The 18,727-nt window shown below is 42.9% G+C and overlaps 1 protein-coding gene and 1 long non-coding RNA gene across 6 annotated transcripts in view; one reads left to right on the forward strand and one right to left on the reverse strand.

The window, feature by feature from the left end:
• LOC133272704 (uncharacterized) overlaps positions 1-7,366 on the reverse strand; it is a 20,525-nt gene extending 13,159 nt beyond the window's left edge. For both annotated transcript variants that reach the window (XR_009744514.1, XR_009744515.1), the window contains exons 1-2: positions 7,227-7,366; positions 7,076-7,127 (exon numbers count right to left, since the gene is read on the reverse strand). This is a non-coding gene — a long non-coding RNA (uncharacterized LOC133272704). The remainder of the gene's footprint in view (positions 1-7,075; positions 7,128-7,226) is intronic.
• TRAF3IP2 (TRAF3 interacting protein 2) overlaps positions 1-18,727 on the forward strand; it is a 27,364-nt gene that overhangs the window by 5,289 nt on the left and 3,348 nt on the right. Inside the window, exons 2-10 of one of the 4 annotated variants that reach the window (XR_009744513.1) lie at positions 2,924-3,010; positions 3,274-4,026; positions 7,210-7,399; positions 9,641-9,816; positions 11,206-11,294; positions 13,042-13,110; positions 15,402-15,518; positions 16,514-16,600; positions 16,696-16,770. Coding sequence is in view for 3 of the 4 variants with exons in the window: in XM_061460109.1 (XP_061316093.1) it covers positions 2,995-3,010; positions 3,274-4,026; positions 7,210-7,399; positions 9,641-9,816; positions 11,206-11,294; positions 13,042-13,110; positions 15,402-15,518; positions 16,696-16,770 (1,485 nt within the window). In the remaining variant the exon portion in view is untranslated. Of the gene's footprint in view, positions 1-483; positions 1,953-2,923; positions 3,011-3,273; positions 4,027-4,520; positions 6,925-7,209; positions 7,400-9,640; positions 9,817-11,205; positions 11,295-13,041; positions 13,111-15,401; positions 15,519-16,513; positions 16,601-16,695; positions 16,771-18,727 lie in introns of those variants that run through there. The other 3 variants (XM_061460110.1, XM_061460109.1, XM_061460111.1) reach the window with 3 other exon arrangements.

Genomic DNA, 18,727 nt, shown 5'->3' on the forward strand with positions numbered 1-18,727 from the left:
TCCTCAGGGCCATATCTACCTACAGAGCTCTGCTGTTTTAACAACTTCTCTCTCCAACCAGAGCTACTGAGGGAGGAGGAGGATGAAGTCACTTTTCCTCCTTTTTAATGATGTGTCTGTTTTAACACCAAAGCCCTCAGCCCCTCAGTGCCTCCTACCTCAGCCCCACAGGAGCAAGGGCTGTGCATGAGTATCAAAACTCAGCTTTCATGCTCAGCTATCCTGCAAATTCATATTAAAAAGCCCTAGAAGCTTTTGCAGGTAAAAGCACAAGTGCTGGAGTCAGATCTCTCTTCTGTCTGACTAAATTATTTTTACTCAGATCTTTGGATTCTTTTGGAATTTTCAGAATGTTTAGCTCATGTTACACAGGAAAGAAATAAGGCTGTCATTTAAATATTGATTTCAGTATTAAAGAAGCATTCATCCGTTCAGAGGACTAAACTAGTAGGAAAGACATGTTAAACTATTCTGAAGAGTTTAGTAGCTGATAATTTGAAATACAGTTTAATAAGGTCTTAATATCCCTCCTCCAAAAGGCAGAGTAAATACAATGAATGACAAACTTGAAGAAAACAAGTCTGAGTTTTTTCTGCCCAGGTTGTGCCTCTCATTAGGTTCACAGTCTGTGCATGATCCGTTTCACAGACAGACAGATGTCAGCAATGGAACTGAAAAAAAAAAGACAAAAAACTTTGGAGGTTGTAGCCTCCAAAGGAATTTATTAACTTCCAAATCCCATCTGACACCCATTCTAAAAACTACTGAAGTCATTAGGGAGATTTCCATTTACTTCACTGAGCTCTGGACTGAGTTCTCAATTTCTCCACAGAAATCTGTTCTTGTCATGTGCTGAACTAAAGGCTGTTGAATATAGAAGATCTGAATTCAAAGTGTTATTTAGCATTTTGATCACTACTTCAGAGACCACCAAAGAAGCATGCTAGTGTATGAGGCATTGTAAATTCATTTCTGAAAAGCCATGTTTGGATATTTGCTGAGGATTATATCTAATGAGAGGGATGCTCAGACAACAAGTGTGGCTAAAGAGGTAGAGCTGTGCGCTTCTACCCCACAGCTGAGCTTGTGCTTTGTGAATGCCAGGGTGAATTTTGCTCAAGGAGCCAGTTCACTGGAGGTGCTCAGCAAGGAGAATAAGAGTTTGCAATGTGATTTGAGCTGCTCCAGTGTGAGTCATTCAGTTTATGAGCTAATGGACAAGCTAATCCACAAGTTGAAGCACATCTGAGCTGGCACTTTGAGTCCAGATGAACCAAGGGTCAGGTTTACAAAGCTATTGAGATGAGACAGAGGCAGATGCCTTGCAGGGAGTTTGACACCTAACCTTGCAGATGCTCCTCTTAAGTCTGGCTGGGGACCACTCAGCAACTTTGCACTGATTTGTGTAAATCTGATTTTGCACTGTGTTGTGTTGCACTGGTGAGTGACCACCACAAGGCAGCCACCATTTAATTTAAACTGCCATCTGACCAAAGGTCCCAGGTAAGGAATGGTTTGCCAGTGCTGCACACAACAGCACAGCACAAGTTCCTGTCACAGTCCTGTGCTCATTATGAGAGCTCAAGGTTTTCCCTTTCCCAGCACAGCACTTATGACTGTTAGTGAACTGTGACTCAGCTAGCAGGCCGACTTTAGTGACATGGCATAGAGGAAAAAGGATGAAAACTGCAGGGAGAGGTGTGTGATGGTGGTGAGCTGGATGTCAGGATTTCAAGCATGGGTGCTTGTATCGGAAGGAGCTGATTGGGCACCAGACCCAGTGCTCTGATGCAGGGGGCTGCAGCTGTCAGAGGAGCAGCATGGTCACTGTGTTGATGCAACTAATAGCAGCTCTGAGGACTTGCCTACATGGGAAAATTTACTAGCATAATTATCCCACTGTAATTATCGCGGGATAAGTCTCCCTGCGAACGTGCTTATTATAACATGGGGTATGTATGAATATGTGGTAAATCTTCTGCATAGATGAGTTTTAAATTACACAGAGGAGGAATATTTACATTGCAGCCCAGCAGCAAAGAAGTTTTTATCCTGCTTCCCAGCAGATGCTACACACAGAATTTTCTATGCCAGAGATAGTTTCAGGAGTAAAGCCTCACTCTTGCCCTATAGCACAGGGCACATCATTTGCTTTTACGGACTTGCTGTGAGAGCCAGGGTGAAGGTTGAGACACTGCCTTATACCTTTCTGTGATCTTGTTCAACTGCTTTTAATACTGTGGTCATTTGAATGTGTTCTTCATTTAACTTTTCTGTTCAAGCTACTGTGACTGAAGTTGGGAGAAATCCTTGGGTTACCTAAAGTTCCTCAAATGTGTTGTCATTTTGTTTTTTTTTATCAGGCTTTCAAGCCAGATTCTGTTGCCAATGGTCATTCCCATTGCTTGAGTGCTTATTCCATTCTTTGCTAATAACTCTCCTGATGGTGATTTTAGCTTCTCCAGTGTGATAGAAGAAAAATGGCTCAAGCATGAAGTGGTTTGATAAAATAAGCAGCAACTCTTGGGAACAAGCTTTGGAGTGAAATGACTCAGCTGGGTATGTGGTAAAGTTTAGAGCTGAAGCATCAATGTGAAGCTATTATTAGGTCTGGAGTAGAAGAGTTGCAAATGATTACGTTTCCTGGAATATGCCGGAGCCAAACCTCCAGAACTAAATAGCCTGCTCTTTCGTCAGGTGCAGAAATTACCTCTGAGAGACAGTTCATGTGCTTTTCCCCCTCCAGTCTCAACAGGAACACTTAAGTTCCAGAAATCCCATAAAAGCATCTATTTTGCGCAATGTGATTTCCAGAACTTTTGAGTGGTATTTCTTTTCCAGTCTTTGAGATGGAGTTATTTTAGGATTATTGCCTATGTGAAACTGTACCATGTTCACAATAGTTGTTTCTCTTGTTTTCCAGTTTGCTGGAAAATCCTGGCATTGCAGTAAGGCAGCTGACTCTCATTTCTGGTGTGACTACAAAACTTGGAAATGGCCTCTGTGGCAGGTTAGTCCAAAATGTAACTCTGTGCTAGCCACACTCCATCTAACCCTCTATTCTCTTGCTTTGCCAAAATTCAAACAGACCTTTTTTGTTGCTTTCTTCCTGTCTTTTTAAAAACCACAAAAATACAAAGAATACATATTGGAAGGAATATAAGGAATACGTACTGGTCTATGGTATTCCATCTTAAAGTCACTGAGTGAGGACTAATGACAGGCATTTGTCTGTATGGCTGTACATCTACAGTGTTTCTTCTACTTTTTCAGGCACTTCTGTGGGTCAGAGCATACCGGTTGAAATAGATGAATCCATGCCATGGTCCCCATTTCCCAAACATATCTTGGAAAAGGCTTTGCAGTCTTCTGGAGAGGATACGAAGGATGAGGAATCCCAGAGACTGTGTGTCGCTCAAACACCTGAGCCTGCGGCAAATGCATCATGCCTCTGCAGAGCACCAGCAGATCATCAGTCAGTGCCATCCACAGAGCCAGACAGCATCCTGTGGTCCAGATACAGTGATCCTGATGTAGATGGGCACTTCAGCAGAAGTGAATCAATAGCTGGAGTCGTTGCCTCCAAGATGCATCTTGTACCTATGGACAAATCAGGCGTGCAGCCAAGATCACAGCTTTCAGCTGACACTGGACACAACTCCAGTAAATCAGAGCAAAGCTTGTCTGATGCTCCTGAGGACTCACTGGAGGAGAGTAGCCAATGGAGTTCACGGTCACAGCAACACTCAGGAAACAGACCCCCAGCAGAGTTGGGGACTGTGGACACAGGGTACAACTCCCAGTCACAAGATGTCATGGGCATCAGGCACCTGGATCCCCCTTTACCACTGGTGTCCATGCTGAACCCCCAGGACCTTCCAGGACCACTGATCTCCAGAGTGTTTTTTGGACCTGAGCATCAGCAGTGCCCTATGTGCCAGCACTTGCCCCATCCCAGTGCCTCCTCACAAGCTCATGGAGGCTTTGAGCACCGCTGCCTGGCAAAGCAGCACCCCCAGGGCCCATGTGAGTAGCACCACTCATCCCACCAGAGGTTTTCAGTTGTATCACAGCTATCATTCACCAAGCTGGTGTTTTCCTGCTGTACTTAATGGCAATGCATGGCATGTAATTATTAACCTTTTTAAACATCTATTTGCAGTCCATTTTGTATTTCCAGATTTTCAGGTTATTCAGATGGACTCTCTGAGGCAGAACCTCTGAGCTAGATAAAAAGTTAAAGAGGTCACAGTTGCTCATCAAATGAAGGTTAATGATTTTGCCTAGAAACTGGCCTTTGTCGGTCACACTGAGCATAACCAGTCTTCTCCCTGCTGTTATTTCATATTCTAGTCATTTCCTTCCTCCTTGCATCAGTCATTCAGCAGCCTCTTACACCAACCTAATTCCTGTTGTTTTCATAGATGTCCTTGCTCCTACTTGGATCCCCAAAGTTGAGAATTTCCTGCCAGGATCAGGATGGGAGGTTACCCTTGATCTCTGTAAATAGTGTCGCCTAGCATTATGACCATATTCACCCATGTGTTTTATCTCTATGTGAAAAGAACGTGACATCCATCATCCTCTTTTTTTTTTTCTGTTGTCAGCTGAAATGAAAGCTCATTACTTAAAATGGAGCCCTCTCAGCTGCTGGTGATTGTATTACTGAATGCTGATGTGACTGTCAATATGGGTGTTTTGGCTCTTGGAGATTACAACACAGTTTACAGCCTGCTATTAATTAGTATTCCTTTTCAGTCTCGGAGATTTTTATCTATTATGAAGTGAGCTTTGAACATTTAACAGCAATATCATTGTTTTAATATAATTTATATTACATTATACTCGTGAGACCCCATCCCATTTTGGGCTGGCTTTGTAATGAAAAACTGTAGGCCTGTTCTGATAACCTTTTTTTTAATAACCTTTTTTTTTTTTTAAACCTCCTGTTGACTCCACAGCATTTATATTACATCTTCTTAAGGAGTTTTGTTATTCCAGCAATGTGCTATAATTAGGTATATGAAAGACAGAGGGTATCAGAGCCTCAGTTTTCACCACTGATCTTGGGACTTCATAAAGGGGCTACAGATGGACTTTTCATCAATGTCTACGGCTGAACATTCGCAAAATGTCCTCTGCTTTTCTTTTTGTACCTTCTTTCAGTTCAGCTTTAAGCAGACAAAAAGCTGGTTGCACAACACCCCGCAGTATTTACCTCCATTTACCTCCTCCACAAGCGGACATCGTGAGAAGTAGGACATTTACTGAATGAGGCCATTTTGTTTTTAAGCAGGAACTCTGAAAGGCTTTCTTTAGAAAAAAAAATCACTACCGTTTCAAACATATCCAGAGGGCAAAAGAAGAAAATAAACTCAGATGGCTGGAGCAGATTTGGTCAGGACCAAGAAGCTGGCAACTGTACTCCTGTTTCTCTCATGCCTGGTACAGCGTAAATCACCTCCTGACAGCTCCTTGCATTTCAGATAATTGTTGGGCAGTGGCAACCCACAACAAAGCTCTGCAGTTTGTATGTTGCAACATGCCTCTCCCGGGGAATAGCAATTGTGCCCGTAGGCCCTAAGCTGGCTCCGGACACCTGTTATTTGAGATACAACAGCAAAAATGCTTCTAAAAGTCAAAGAAATCCTTGCAGCAATGCTATATGCCCAGAGACCATTATTTCAGATATTTATATATGAAAGCTGTTGGTGTGATCGAGCATGCACCCTTGGCCTTGCTGTGCTTCTGCACAGCAGTGGTTGCATCCATTAAAATACTGTATTATCAGATAGATTCAAAGGAAGCTGAGGAAACACTGGCCTAAAAACCTGTAAACCAAACTGAATTCCCAGAGCCACACCACATTTCCTAGAGCTGCTTATGAGAAACCCATGAGGAGACCATATTTACTTTCAATTTTGTTCTCCCATCTTCTTTCATAGAATCCTAGAATAGTTAGGGATGGAAACGACCTTAAGATCATCTAGTTCCAACCCACCCTGTCCTGTTGCATATAGTTAAGAGGGGAAGCAGGAAAATCTCTTAAAACAATGTCAACAAATGTGAGTCTCAAATGTTACTACAGACTCACAATTTCATCAGGAATCTCTTTGCAGTTGTGGGGTTGGGTTATTTTAAAGTATTTGCTCCTGGAATTGGACTGTTTCATCAAAGCTTTGTTTTCTTTCCTTTTTTTTTTTCCTCCCCTTTTAAAAAACAATCTAGTCCTCATGGCTGCTAGGGAAATGAAAGCATGACCACAAAATAACTAAAAGGATTTAAAAAAACAGGCAGGGACTGGGGAGGGAAAAGCGTTTGAGTACTGCAGCTTTCAGAGCCAGCTCATAACACCATCATCATGCAGTGCTAATAAGCCTTGCCAGGCTGGACTTTGATCTGTGCACAGCAGCTTGAGAGTGCACAGAGCTGCTGCCTAATGAAAACTGCACACAGAAAGACGGGGGGGTGGTGGGGAGAGAGAGAAAAAGTAGTTTTCCCCTTTTGGGGAAACAAACAGCTTACATCGCTTTCAGTTTATGCCAACAGTTCCACTGTATGTTAGTTATTAAAGAGCATTACGTGTGTGTGGCCAACAACAGTAAGGTTTTTCAGAATTACTTGAGCAAAATTATTACTTTGGGTTTTCCCTGCAGCTTTCTGGATGGCAACAGGAGCAGCAGCAAGGCTTTAAAAGGTCACTTAGGCAGAAAATTCATACAGGGTGAAGTAACAAACCAAGAGATTATTTTTTTGCTTTTCATTTACAATAATCACAGCCTGTTTAGCTTTAGTGTTGCAAACTGATTTGTTCCAGGATTTTGCATCTGCTTTCATGAGAATGTTGGGATGATTCATTTCCACAAGTTATTGCCAAAAAGAAATTAAAAAAAAATAAAAATAACCAAAGAACACTGAGGCATGGTAAGTGCAGGAACAAAGCAGCCCTGAGTGTTTAACTGTCAGTTGTCCCAGCAGCCTAGCTAAGGGTGGGGATCTGAACCTTGCGAAATGGGAAGTGGAAACTTCAGACTGTAAAATGTTCCTTAATCTGGCTTCTTTCAGGCCAAGATACCTGCAAATGCCTCCAAACTGCTTGGTTTCCCAAGACATGGAGGAGGACGTGCCTGGAGAGGAATAAACACAAACTGAGGGAAAAATGTATTGGCTGAAATGATATTTGCTCCCTTTATTTTCTCACTCTCCCAGATGGCAGAGCGCCTTACCAACATTTTGAACACGCATCGCAACCGCTTCCTCCTGTTCCTGGACCTTGCATGAGAGTTATCCGCCCGGCCCAGCAAGTCATCCCAAATTACTCAGACCTTCATGCTGCCCAAGGCACCAGAGGCCGACCACCCCAGAGGATATGCCCCTCCCCTGGTCCTCCTCCATTCCTGTAAGTATGCCCTCAGCAGGGGGGAGGTGAGGAGAGAGGGTTGTGCACAGTGGAAGCTCCTCTGACCTGACTGTTGGTTTTCAACCAATAATTCTGAAGCCTTGTAATGTTAGCGTGCTTGGGCTGCAGGGGTACATGCAAGACGCTGGGTAGTTTTCTTTATTGCTGTTTTACACCCAACAGGGTCCTGACCTTACCCTAGAGAACTTCAAAGCCGGATACCTGATATGTTATTACAGCGCACCCTGAAATGCGTGCGTTAAGGAAGATAAATGCTGAAAGGTTAAAGGGATGAGGGGTTGAAAAATATCTCAGTTGAAACCTTAGAGCTAGCCTGCTTGAGAGCAAAGGTCAATTCAGTGACTCACTGCAGTCTTCAGCTTTACGCTGTACCAGCCTGGGACACCTCAGTTATTGGCATCCAGTGATTTTGTTCTTATCTCCTCTGCAGTGCAGAGAAAAAGGGAGAAAATCTCATCTGTTGCTGATATATCTCTGCATTGATGTTTGCAGCTTTTTCTATGATTTTTCATGTAGTAGTAAACCATCACAAGTCTAGCACTTTGTATCCAGGGCTTTTTACTCATTCTCAAATATTAATTTACCAGGCCTTATATCTCCCTCCTTGTAAGTATGTCATTAACAGATGGAAAATACTATCCAAGCAGAGTTTACTCTAGACTCAGCTATCTAAAGACAAATTGAAGCGTCAGGTATTGAGGACATCTGGAATCAGACTGTTTTTATTTAAGTGCCACATTACCTTCAGAGGTGCTAAACTTACAGGCACCTGTGTTTGAAAATGTGCACTTAACATGACACAGGCAGAAAACTGGGAGAATTGGTGGGATGGTTGGTGACTGAAATATCACACTGTTCTGACTGTGAAAAGTTAGTGGCTATGACAGAAAAGTGACAGCAAGATAATGCAGTACCTGCAGGCACTCAAGCTTGTATGAAATGTAAAAATATTAAGGAATAGTGGGTACCCCTTTCAGTAGTAAAATTTAAAAACAGGCTCCTAATTTTTGGCGCATTTGTTGGATAAAGTGAAGTTTTGGGAAGATCTGTAAATTAGGCACATGATAGTTTTTTGTGGCCATTGATGAGGTACGTGTTGCTTTTCTTGGTACTTTCTTCTGCTAAAAAAAATCCAGAATGTGCAGGGTCTGTCCTCCGGCTGCCTGCGTAGTGTTTGCATTATGATTCCAAGAATGGCAGTTATATGTTGGTAGTATTTGCCTATAGAGTATTTTGTAACAGAAAACATCTGTACCAAAATGAATAAACCAAATCTTAATGTGACAACAGAAAACATGCTGTGACCAGCTTGTCATCATTCATTTAAGGAAGGCAAAGAATAAAAAGAGAGTGGGCTTGATTGACTAAACATCACTGCTCTGTGGGGAAAAGCTGTCAGAGAAACCTAGCACTTGTCCAACAGATTCAACCCAGCAGAATCAAAGCACACCTCACATAAAAATCTCAATAGATTCCCCTTCCTACTGGCTTAAACTGTGAAGCCAAAGTGTAGTAGGGCAAGAACTGCTAATGTTCCCTAAGTCATCCCTTTCTCTCTGCTTGCTACAATGGCGAAGATGTTAGGCAATGTTATTGCAAGTCTGGAGCGCAGATCCCTGCCATGAGAAACCCTTGTTGTGTCTGCTGTTGCTGTTCAGGAAATTAACTTTGTTCCCTTTAGCAGACTTGGAGTTTTGTCTAAAACTAGAGACCCTCCAACCTATGCCAGTGCTTAAGGTGGAGTGCCCTTGGACCTTTTTTCCCAGTTCCCACCTCGCACTGTGCCTCCTGTGCTGCACAGGGCATCCTGAGAGCCTCAGAGGTGTCATGAAGAACCCTTTAGATATGGGAAGAGGTTACACAAGTGCCCCTCTGCTCCCATGCACGCCTAACAATATCCATGATACAGCATATATTTTTTGCTCAGAAACAGCCTTTGCTCCTGCTAATTGCAAACTGAACAGCTTTCAGCTGTGAGGTGCACTTACTTCCTGTGGCAAATGTTGCTTCTGCAGTAAACTGCTTCTTGTGGTATACTGTCACCAAGGTATCCGTTCAGAAAATGCTGTAATAACTAAGTAGAAATGCTGAGCAAAGCGTTTCTACGAGAACTTTTCCTAGCTGATGTGCAGATAAAGTTTTTAGTGTGTTATTAAAAGACAAAAAATCATCTTGCCTGAAAAGAAATCCTCTTAAGTCCTCCCTTGCTTTTCTTTCTAGAAACCAGCTATACAACCAGCTACCTAATGGCCAGCTGCCCCCCAAGGCATGTGGCTCAGATGAAGCATGTTGTTGTCCTTGTGACAATTTTCCATCTCCAGCTGCCGTCCCGAGACCTCTCAGTAACCCTGCAGCCAAGGGAACTCTGAGAACCAGCAATTTGCCGGAGGAGTTGCGTAAGTGGTTAGCAAATTTGTTCTGTGCAAGATTTTACAGCGCAGCCTGACAGCTTTAGGTGGGAAAGCTCCAGGGGGGAGAAGACAGGGGGAATGACATTAAGACACAAAGACAACAGAAAGGAAAACACTGAGTGTCATCGCATCTGTAGGGTGTGAGCGTTTGGGTTTGGAGGGATGGAATTATCTCCTTGAATCCTGAAAACATAATTGTCATTAATTGCTTGTAATTTTTTTTACAAAAAATAAATACCATTTAGATTGCTTTCATGACTTCTTGCTAAACAGGATGTCCCTTTGAGGCAGGAGGCACTGAAGCTTACAGTAAAGGGCTAATAACAAACAAAGCCTTAGGGATAAAGTGTTTCAGCCTGTCCCAAACCAGACAAAGTTGTTGAGTCTCGACCTCATTTCCTCCCTGACCTGGTGACTGGAGAGAGCTTTGGGCAAGGAGCCCAACACTGAGAGCTGAGGGCAGCACAGGCACTGGCTGAGTTTCTTCCCCTGGCATCAGCCCCTGAAAAGCTTTCAGCCTTCAACTCCTATGGGAAAGTCAGGTTTCAGAAAACTGCCTTCATTCATAATGCCCTGCTGTCCAGCAGATGCCATTGCTAAGAGCCCTCTATGTCTCTCCTGAGGTTTTGATTTTTTTTTTTATCCTTCATTTTTCGCATCTTTCCAATTCAGAGAGTTGCATCTCTCTGGCCTGTAGGAGTGAGTTATGACACCAGACACCACTCTTGGATAGACCCTACTTTATCAGTGTGTCCTAGATGCAGGAATTATTGGATAAAATTGTGCCATTTGTGATACAGACACAGCTGGATTAGATTAGCCAGCTGGTCTACCCTGACTGCAAGTCTATGATTCCTTAGTTAGTAAGAAAACTCCTTCCATAATGGTAAGGTCAGCTGAAGACGTTGCTATCCTCAGCCATCCATCCTGCCTGCCCAGGGGGTACAGCATGCATAAGGGCTTCTCCAGCTCTCAGTCAGATCAATGAGGTCTGGGGGAAAGCTGCTGGTTGCAGATGGTGTGGGTGACATGAGCTCTAGATGAGGACTCAACCTCACATATGCTAACAGGCTGGGGAAGAAGCAGCTCTGGTAGCAGGGCAGGGTGAGCAACAGAGTGATGGTACCCTCTGCAGCTTCCACAAGGGTGCTTGCCAGCAGTAAGGCAGTAGGAGCTTAAATCTAGAGCAAGGTTTCTGTACAGTGGGTTGAGTTCAACACCAAGCCACTGCACTGTTCCCATCCATTTTGTAAATCTGAAGAGGCATAGGTGGGCAGAACCTGTAGCGCAGTGGAAGGGGAGGGCTCTGAAAGTCTCACCCTTCAAATGCTGTATTTTAATGCATTGCATATTCATGTGGATCCTTTCTCCTAGGCAAGGTCTTTATAACCTATTCGGTAGACGCAGCAGTGGAGGTTATGAAATTCGTGAACTTCCTGCTTGTAAATGGATTTCAAACTGCTGTAAGTATTCGTTCTGAAGAAAATGACTTTCAGCCAGCAGAGGAAAGGGACATTTTGTAAAAAGCAGAGGTGATACACTGTCCACTTAAACATGTTTTTGTTTATCATTTGGTAGGTTAAAGAAGGTGCAAATAGATGAATTAGCCTTGACTTTAAAAGTTTAAACTTAAATGATTTGCCTTTTCATTTTCTCATGTTTTAACTGAATTTTCATGCCTTTAAATGTGTTTTAATAATGACCCTAGAAAATTTTATTTAGTGACACCAGATACCAGATGGGCAATAGTATGAAGTTTTGTGAGCTATTCCATTAACATTGTCTTATTTGATCTGTAATATCAATATTAAAAAGGTCAGTTTTCACGTTTGTCCAACCCCAGCTTTTTTTCTGTGATGCTGTTACATCGCTGGTTCTTCAGATGTGAATACCTTTCTGCTAAAAATGATCTAAAATCAAGGTATTTCACAGAGCTTAATGAAACAGCCTGTCTCATGGTTTCATTTGCTTTGTTGTACTTTTAAAAGGGATTCTAAACTCACTGGCCTGAAAAGGTCTGTGTCCAACTCTCTAATTCCATAAGCCATCCAGATTTTCATTTAATTTCTCATGAGCTTGCTTCATCATAATGGCCCTCTCTAAGGGAACCATCCACAGAGGCTCTAGGATTTGACATTCATCAAAATCTTGATTCATATTTTCTTATTTCAAGTGCATATGTTATCTGACCTCTCAGCCTTCACTCTGGCTTCAATTCAGGAAAGCATTTAAGGAAGTGTCTATCATTAAACTGAATGAGACTTGGTGGGGGGCTTTGCACAAGCTTATTTATTTTCATAAATCAAAGATTTTTTTCCAGAGACTGTAACTGTACTTCTCTCCAGCAGTTCTGTACTATGACCAATTCATAAGAAAGCTCTGGACACCACAGAGGTATGGAATAGAAGGCTCATTAATAGCACCTTTGCTGGACAGGCAATTCTTGGAGCCTGCTGCGGAATAATAAATACAGCAAAATGGCCCCAAAGCAGGGAAACAAAAGGGGGAAAAGACTTGAGAGCATAACATGACTTTTTATCAAAAGCTTGGAGAAGTTAATACTTACTGCATTGGTCACAGCCGCTGATTCCCAGGTCCTGGGAAGTGAGTGGCATTGGTTGCATTCTATCCTATGAAGTCCTCTGCCTCTGCTGTTGACGAAGTCTGGGTTATCAGTATCAGTGACCTGCCTGACTTCCCACTACACACCCTGAAAGTTTAGTTCAATATGAATCTAAGACGTGACACCCAATATATACCACAGCAGCCAGAAAACAGTGGACATTTGCAGCTGTACAGATAGCGAATGTGGACAACTATCCACCTTTGTGAGGTGTTTAGAGAGGTAAAAAAGCCTTTTTGCAAGCATCACATATCTAACATTCACCAGCAGTGATTGTTTCTTGTTCTGTTGAGCAAAAAATGCCTGGGAGTTGGGAGCTGGCAGGGCAAGGTGCCTGGTTGAATGGCAGGCTCACTAGGAGCCCGGCGGTATGCCTGCAGCATCCCCCCTCCACCTGCCTACAGTGCCCATCCAGCTCAACTCTGGGCTTCTGGTAAAGGGGAGTAGTTATGTTTGTACGTGTTTCTTTGCTAAGGGAATTAGGCATTCAGTTAGAAGCTAGGGAAAAGAGTAGGTGCCTTTTCAGTGCCACCAAATGAGGAGGAAAGGTGAAAAGATGCTCATCACAGACTTTCATTCTCTTGCAGATTGATATATTTGAGGACACGGTACGAGGTATTGACATCATTAAGTGGATGGAGCGGTACCTAGGTGATGTATGTAAAGGCAATTTAACCTTGTTCATGGCAGAGGTGACCTGAGGAAAATGGTTGAATTATTCTAATAGCAATAGGAGCAGAATCAAAATGCAAGACCCTACTATCATCTTCCCTGCCCCTATAGAAATGGCAGAGACCTTGCAGAGAGAGCACAGGCAAATCTCCTTCACTTATATATCTTATGGTCCCAAAGCTCGCTCTTTAAGAAATGAAGTGCTAGTTCTGGCATTCCTGCCAAATTCCAATGCTGGCTGTTACATTCAGCCTGAAGTTGCCATTGGAAAAGCTGTTTCTTCCTCTCATTTTTAAGTAGTGGGGTTTATCTATGCTTGGTTAAAATGATACCTGTATTTCATCCCAGGCTGCATAGTAGTGGCTAGTGTTCATCCTGCTTCTCACCTGTAGCTTTTACATTGCTGTCTAAAATACTGAAGGGTTCTTCTGAATAAGCCATGCTGTATGCAAACTGAAATTGGTGTTCTGTTAGTCAAATGATAAATTTCCTCTCATCAGTTTGTATCTATCCAAGCAGTAAAATAGAGATTTATGTTGCTGCCAGTGGAGTCCCCTGCAGACGCATCTTTCTTTGAAGTTCAACTAAGCAGAGAGCGCACATCTCCTTTAGGAGCAAGCCAAGTGGTCCCGTTATTCCAGCACAGCTAGACACAAACTGGCAATTACGTCACTCGACACATGCCATCGTGGGGTGGTTTCAGTTCATTTGTGCTTTGCTGGGTAGCCACTGGGACTCTGACTCACTCTGGGCTTATTTGCATAGTTTGGGAACAGGATGACAAAGTGGTGTGGGCTCTCCCCAACCTGAGCAAGAAAGCCTCACCACCTGAGACAGCACTACACAGGTTTCCTAAAGGTGTCCAGCAAGACACTTCAGCTCAAGTGCTCTACCGTGCAGAACCAGCTTAGGGCCTCTGCTGTGGCAATGCAGTCAGGCCTTTTGAGGCTTTCATCAGGACAAATTAGGCTTGGGCTCACCATGTGTAATGGAGTCACTGAAACTAGAAGCCAGGGTGAATTTGCTTTTGCCAAGATCATTACCATTTAGAATACAAACTGGCAGATCCCCTCTGGGACTCCTCCACAGTCAGTAGGAGGGACCAGTGCGTGCAGAGAGTGATTCCCTTCCTCCACATGAGGATACTTCTCTGGCTGCTCACCCCAGAAATGTTTGTTTTGCTCCATTGACTGTGGAGGCAGTTTCTAACTTTAAAACCCTTAAATGCATGAGGAAGGAGGGACTACTTGGACACAAGCAGGGGGATGTGTGCAGCTGGGCATGTCTCTGCAAACCCTCAACATCTGTAAGCGCTTACGTGCATATCAGGCGCAAGCAAAAGTAATTCTGGAGTATGTTAAGTTGGTGTAAGGGATAATGGCTCCTTACTGTATTTGACCCTGTGGTGAGGCAAATTCCCTTGATACTGCACAGAAGGAAAGAGTTAATTAGGTACCGAGCTGACTGTGAGCCACAGACTTGGAAGCCTTACGCAGCCTGATGTGGCGGGGATGAAAGACAGGCCCTAGGTAAACACAAGTAGGAGGCTTTCATCTGCTGAGCCTCTTCACTGGCTCACCATTAAGGAGGAAAGGCATTTCCCAGAGATGAAGGATGAACCCTCTGAGGAAACCTGAGTTCAGTGGGGGCCTGGGATGAAAAAGGATCTGGGCTGTCCCAGCACGGCAAGGAGCATTGCCTTCAGCCCACTGCAGCAAGGTGGGACAAAGCTGCTAGGTACCCCTAAATGTGCCCGCATGTCCCACTGCACTCTCCACCACAAAGATCAGCAAGAGCTGTTGCTGAGAGCCCTAGAGGTATCTTCCATAAACAACTGCCTTTAGTGGCTTTATACATAAAAAGCTGTAGATGGTTAAATAGATGCACTTTTACATAGCTAAAAAGATGCACTTTTACAGCATAAGCTGTTGGAAAACATTTAGGGCTGAATATGAAGATAAAACTTTTCTGTGTATGTACATAGACACTCTACACTGATAAAAAGTAGCTTTTTATGACAGGGATTCCAACTGTCAACTGGTAGCTGCTAATATATCTCTTGACATTTAGATTTTCTATATTATGAGATCTTGAGAAATAATGAGGAGAATGAGTGCACAAGTTCTCCTCTATTTCCTGCCGGAATGAATGAGATCCTCTCGTGTTTGCCAAGAACATAAAGATCACTTAAAACACAAACTGGCAGATTTCCGATCTGCCTCTACCAAGCACGCTGCATTTCCCAATTTCATAAAAGTGCTTTTTTCCCTAACAGAAGACGGTGATGATAATCATAGCAATCAGTCCAAAATACAAACAGGATGTGGAAGGGGCTGAATCCCAGCTGGACAAGGATGAACACGGCTTACATACTAAGTACATCCACAGGATGGTAAGCGAGGACATGCATTTGCTGTTTTACAAAGACTGTCTCTTCTTCTCAAAAGACAAATCTGTCTCCAAATGGCAGGTTCTTTGCTTTGTTTTCCCTAATCCCCATAGTTAAACGCCCCCTTTGGAATTCATTAATCCTCCCTCTCATCAGCTCCGTATGCTCATTAACATCTGCTAAGAAGTTCAAGGAAGAAAAATCCTATTAAACATGCTCATCTTATTTCTCTATATTCTTTATTGTCAATGATTTTTTTCCCCTCCTTTACCTTCTTGAACTCTTGTTGCTCTGTCATATATCCCTGAACACAATCTTATCTAACAGCACCTGACCTCCCCTCCTATAAACCAGGCCCTATTGCTTTGGTCATCCTGTAACTGATGTCTGGTTTTGGGCAGCAGTAAAGCTGACTGAAAGGTGGAATTGAAAAGCAAAGGCCAGAGCTGCAAAGGAAAGCTCCTGGGTGGTGCAGATTGTCAGGGGGTCAAAGAGGCTCATCTCTGCAGTCTGTCACAGGATGGGCACTTAGCCCAGAAGAGCCCACAGAGCCATGAAACTCACTTTTCCTCCCTCAGTTTGCAGTTTCCTGTCCTTTTTACCCTGTTACCCAGTTTATATGTTACTCAGATTCCCCAGTTTGATTCTGCAGTCAGATTTCTCAGAAGCTGTCACCAGCAGATGAGCTCACAGCAGTGCTTTTGCTGTCCTTACAACTGGGATGCCTGCGTATGGGAACATGGGGAACAGGCTCAGATCATGATCAGACATGGAGGTAGGACATGGGGGACAGACTAGGTCCCAGTTTGGACATAGCCAGTATTCAGCTGAAATCTTCCACCTTGCTGGAGACTGAACAAGGGCCTTAGTCAACTCCAGCGTCATTAGTTCTGGATGGATTTCATGGGATTGCAACTGCAGCTACATCCACAATTATTTCACACTGAAGAACTATGCTCAAGCAATGTTGACAGATCTTTCCTGTATCTTTTCTGTAGTAATGAAGAATCAGATTAACTGGCCAAACAAAACGATACCGAATCCACCAGCAATAGATCAAATCACTTAACAGAAGAGCAGTTTAAGTAAGCAACAAATGTTTTTATGCATAGGATTCAGATGTATGCAAAGAAAAATTAATGTGTCATTATAATAAATCTGGCAATTTGTTCTATTCTAGATGCAGATCGAGTTTATACAACAAGGAAGCATGAACTTCAGATTCATCCCTGTGCTTTTTCCACATGCCAGAAAGGTAACACTCATGCATGCATATATACTTGTTACATAATTAAGCACATATTATTTTGATCACAATGCACCGGATGAAATCTTAAAACCCAAACCCTCAGTTTCTTGGTTCTTAATATCCCACTAGTAATATTCCAAAGCTACACTTACATGAAGAGTTTAAAGTTTTATGTACATACAAATAAAAAACATTTCATCTGCAATATAAATCAGTGCATAAATGTATTTCTGATGATAACTGTACGACTGAAACTGAAATTGTCTGTAGCATCGAAAGAATGTACATGCAGAGAGACGATCTACCCAGCAAACATGCTTTTTATATTAACCCTTTTATAATTTTGTCCAGATGTAATGCCGATGAGTGAGATGGGAGAGATTTATGACTGATGTGAAGTGAGGATCTGGGAGAGGCTGGGTTGAGAATATAAAAATAAAGAGGATAATAAATAACAAAGTACTAGACTGTTGCTTGAACTTTGATGGGCCCTTCAAAGGCAAACTATAAGTTTTTTTAGGACTTGCAATTTCATCTGCTCTCCTTGCTGGTTTTGAAGATTCATTTGAGAATAAGTAATGCAACAGATTCCTGTCTCTTCTGCCTCACTCTGAGAGAATCTCTTGGATTGTTTTCAAGTTAAACAGCTTCAGTTATAGTTGAGAAATTGCATTCTTCCCCAGACACAGAATGGCTATATTGTACTCATGTACACTTTTCATTGCTAAATGCTGTGTGCACTGTTGGTAGCTGTCATGTTACCCCTAGGTACAGGTGCATTTTGAAAAAGTATGGGAAGTTCCTTACATTTCTTTGGGTGCCCAAACTTTGGAACATGAGCCAAAATTTAAAAACTGCTATTAGTGATTGTAGGGCTGTGCCATCCCACTGCACTTGGTGGATTTTAGTGGAAAAAAGTTCTTTATTTAGGTGCAACTTAATGTACGCTCGGAAATTTCAAAACATGTCCCTAGGTTTGTAAAAAAAGTGAGGTCCCTTGGAATGAATGGTACCTCTGCTATTTCATGTCATTCAGCTCCCTACCTGCATGATCTCAATCCAGTACTTGCCTTAAGTGTGAAAAGCTGAGAGGCTGCCCTGGTGGGAACTGGGCAGGCCAAAGGCAGGGAATCAGGCAGCATTTTCAGTCATCCTTTGCAGCTTGATCCAGGGGGAGAAAGATGGGACTGCTGCTAACCTTGGGGGCCCTCGAGCACCTGCCACACAATCAGCCCATATACCTTGTAGCCATTTGGCACCATAAGGGTTGCAGAGAGAGGTGGCCCAGGAGGGTCTATAGCTGCCCCTGGGGTTTGAACAACAAACCTGCGTTAATTTTGGCTGAACTTCATATATCGCAAGACTATTTAGCATACAGGGGTGGTTCTCTCAGACAGCGATCTGTAAGAGATTTCCAGGGTTGGTTTATTGAGGTGCTCCTATCAAAACATCAGTCTCCAGGCAGCCTTCTTGCCCATCCTTTGTAAGTCCACATCACCCTTCAGTTTTTCAAGAGGTGACTTTCTTATCTAAATTATGCAGATTGTCATTTTCTATTGCCATTGAGCTTTGCTCTCTTTCCCCACACATTCCTTTGGTACATCATCTAACTTCATCTAACTAGGTAATGATAATATAACTGAGGACATGGTGGGTAGAAGGAGAGCACCAGACTCTGAGCAAGTTGCAGTAATGAAGCCTGTGGGCAGTCAAAGGAAAGTGAGGCACCTGAAAAATGCCACATATAGATACAATTGGATGATGTTGGCCCACAAACTACTTTCATTTTGTCTTTTTTACATTGTCCATTACATGTTCAAGTACTGCTGTAGCTAGTAGTGGAAAAGAGCAGGAAAGCAAGGTCTGGAAGGTTTCATCTCGGGATATGGCTATTAGATGACTTAATCTCATATGAAGCACATCATAAAGCACTGCTGGTATGTGAAAATTAGTCAACCTTCAA

This window comes from Pezoporus flaviventris, unplaced genomic scaffold (assembly GCF_033815535.1).
Source record: "Pezoporus flaviventris isolate CSIRO_AGI_PZ_B2104156 unplaced genomic scaffold, CSIRO_AGI_Pfla_v1 ptg000031l, whole genome shotgun sequence".
In the NCBI taxonomy this organism is placed as follows: domain Eukaryota; kingdom Metazoa; phylum Chordata; class Aves; order Psittaciformes; family Psittacidae; genus Pezoporus; species Pezoporus flaviventris.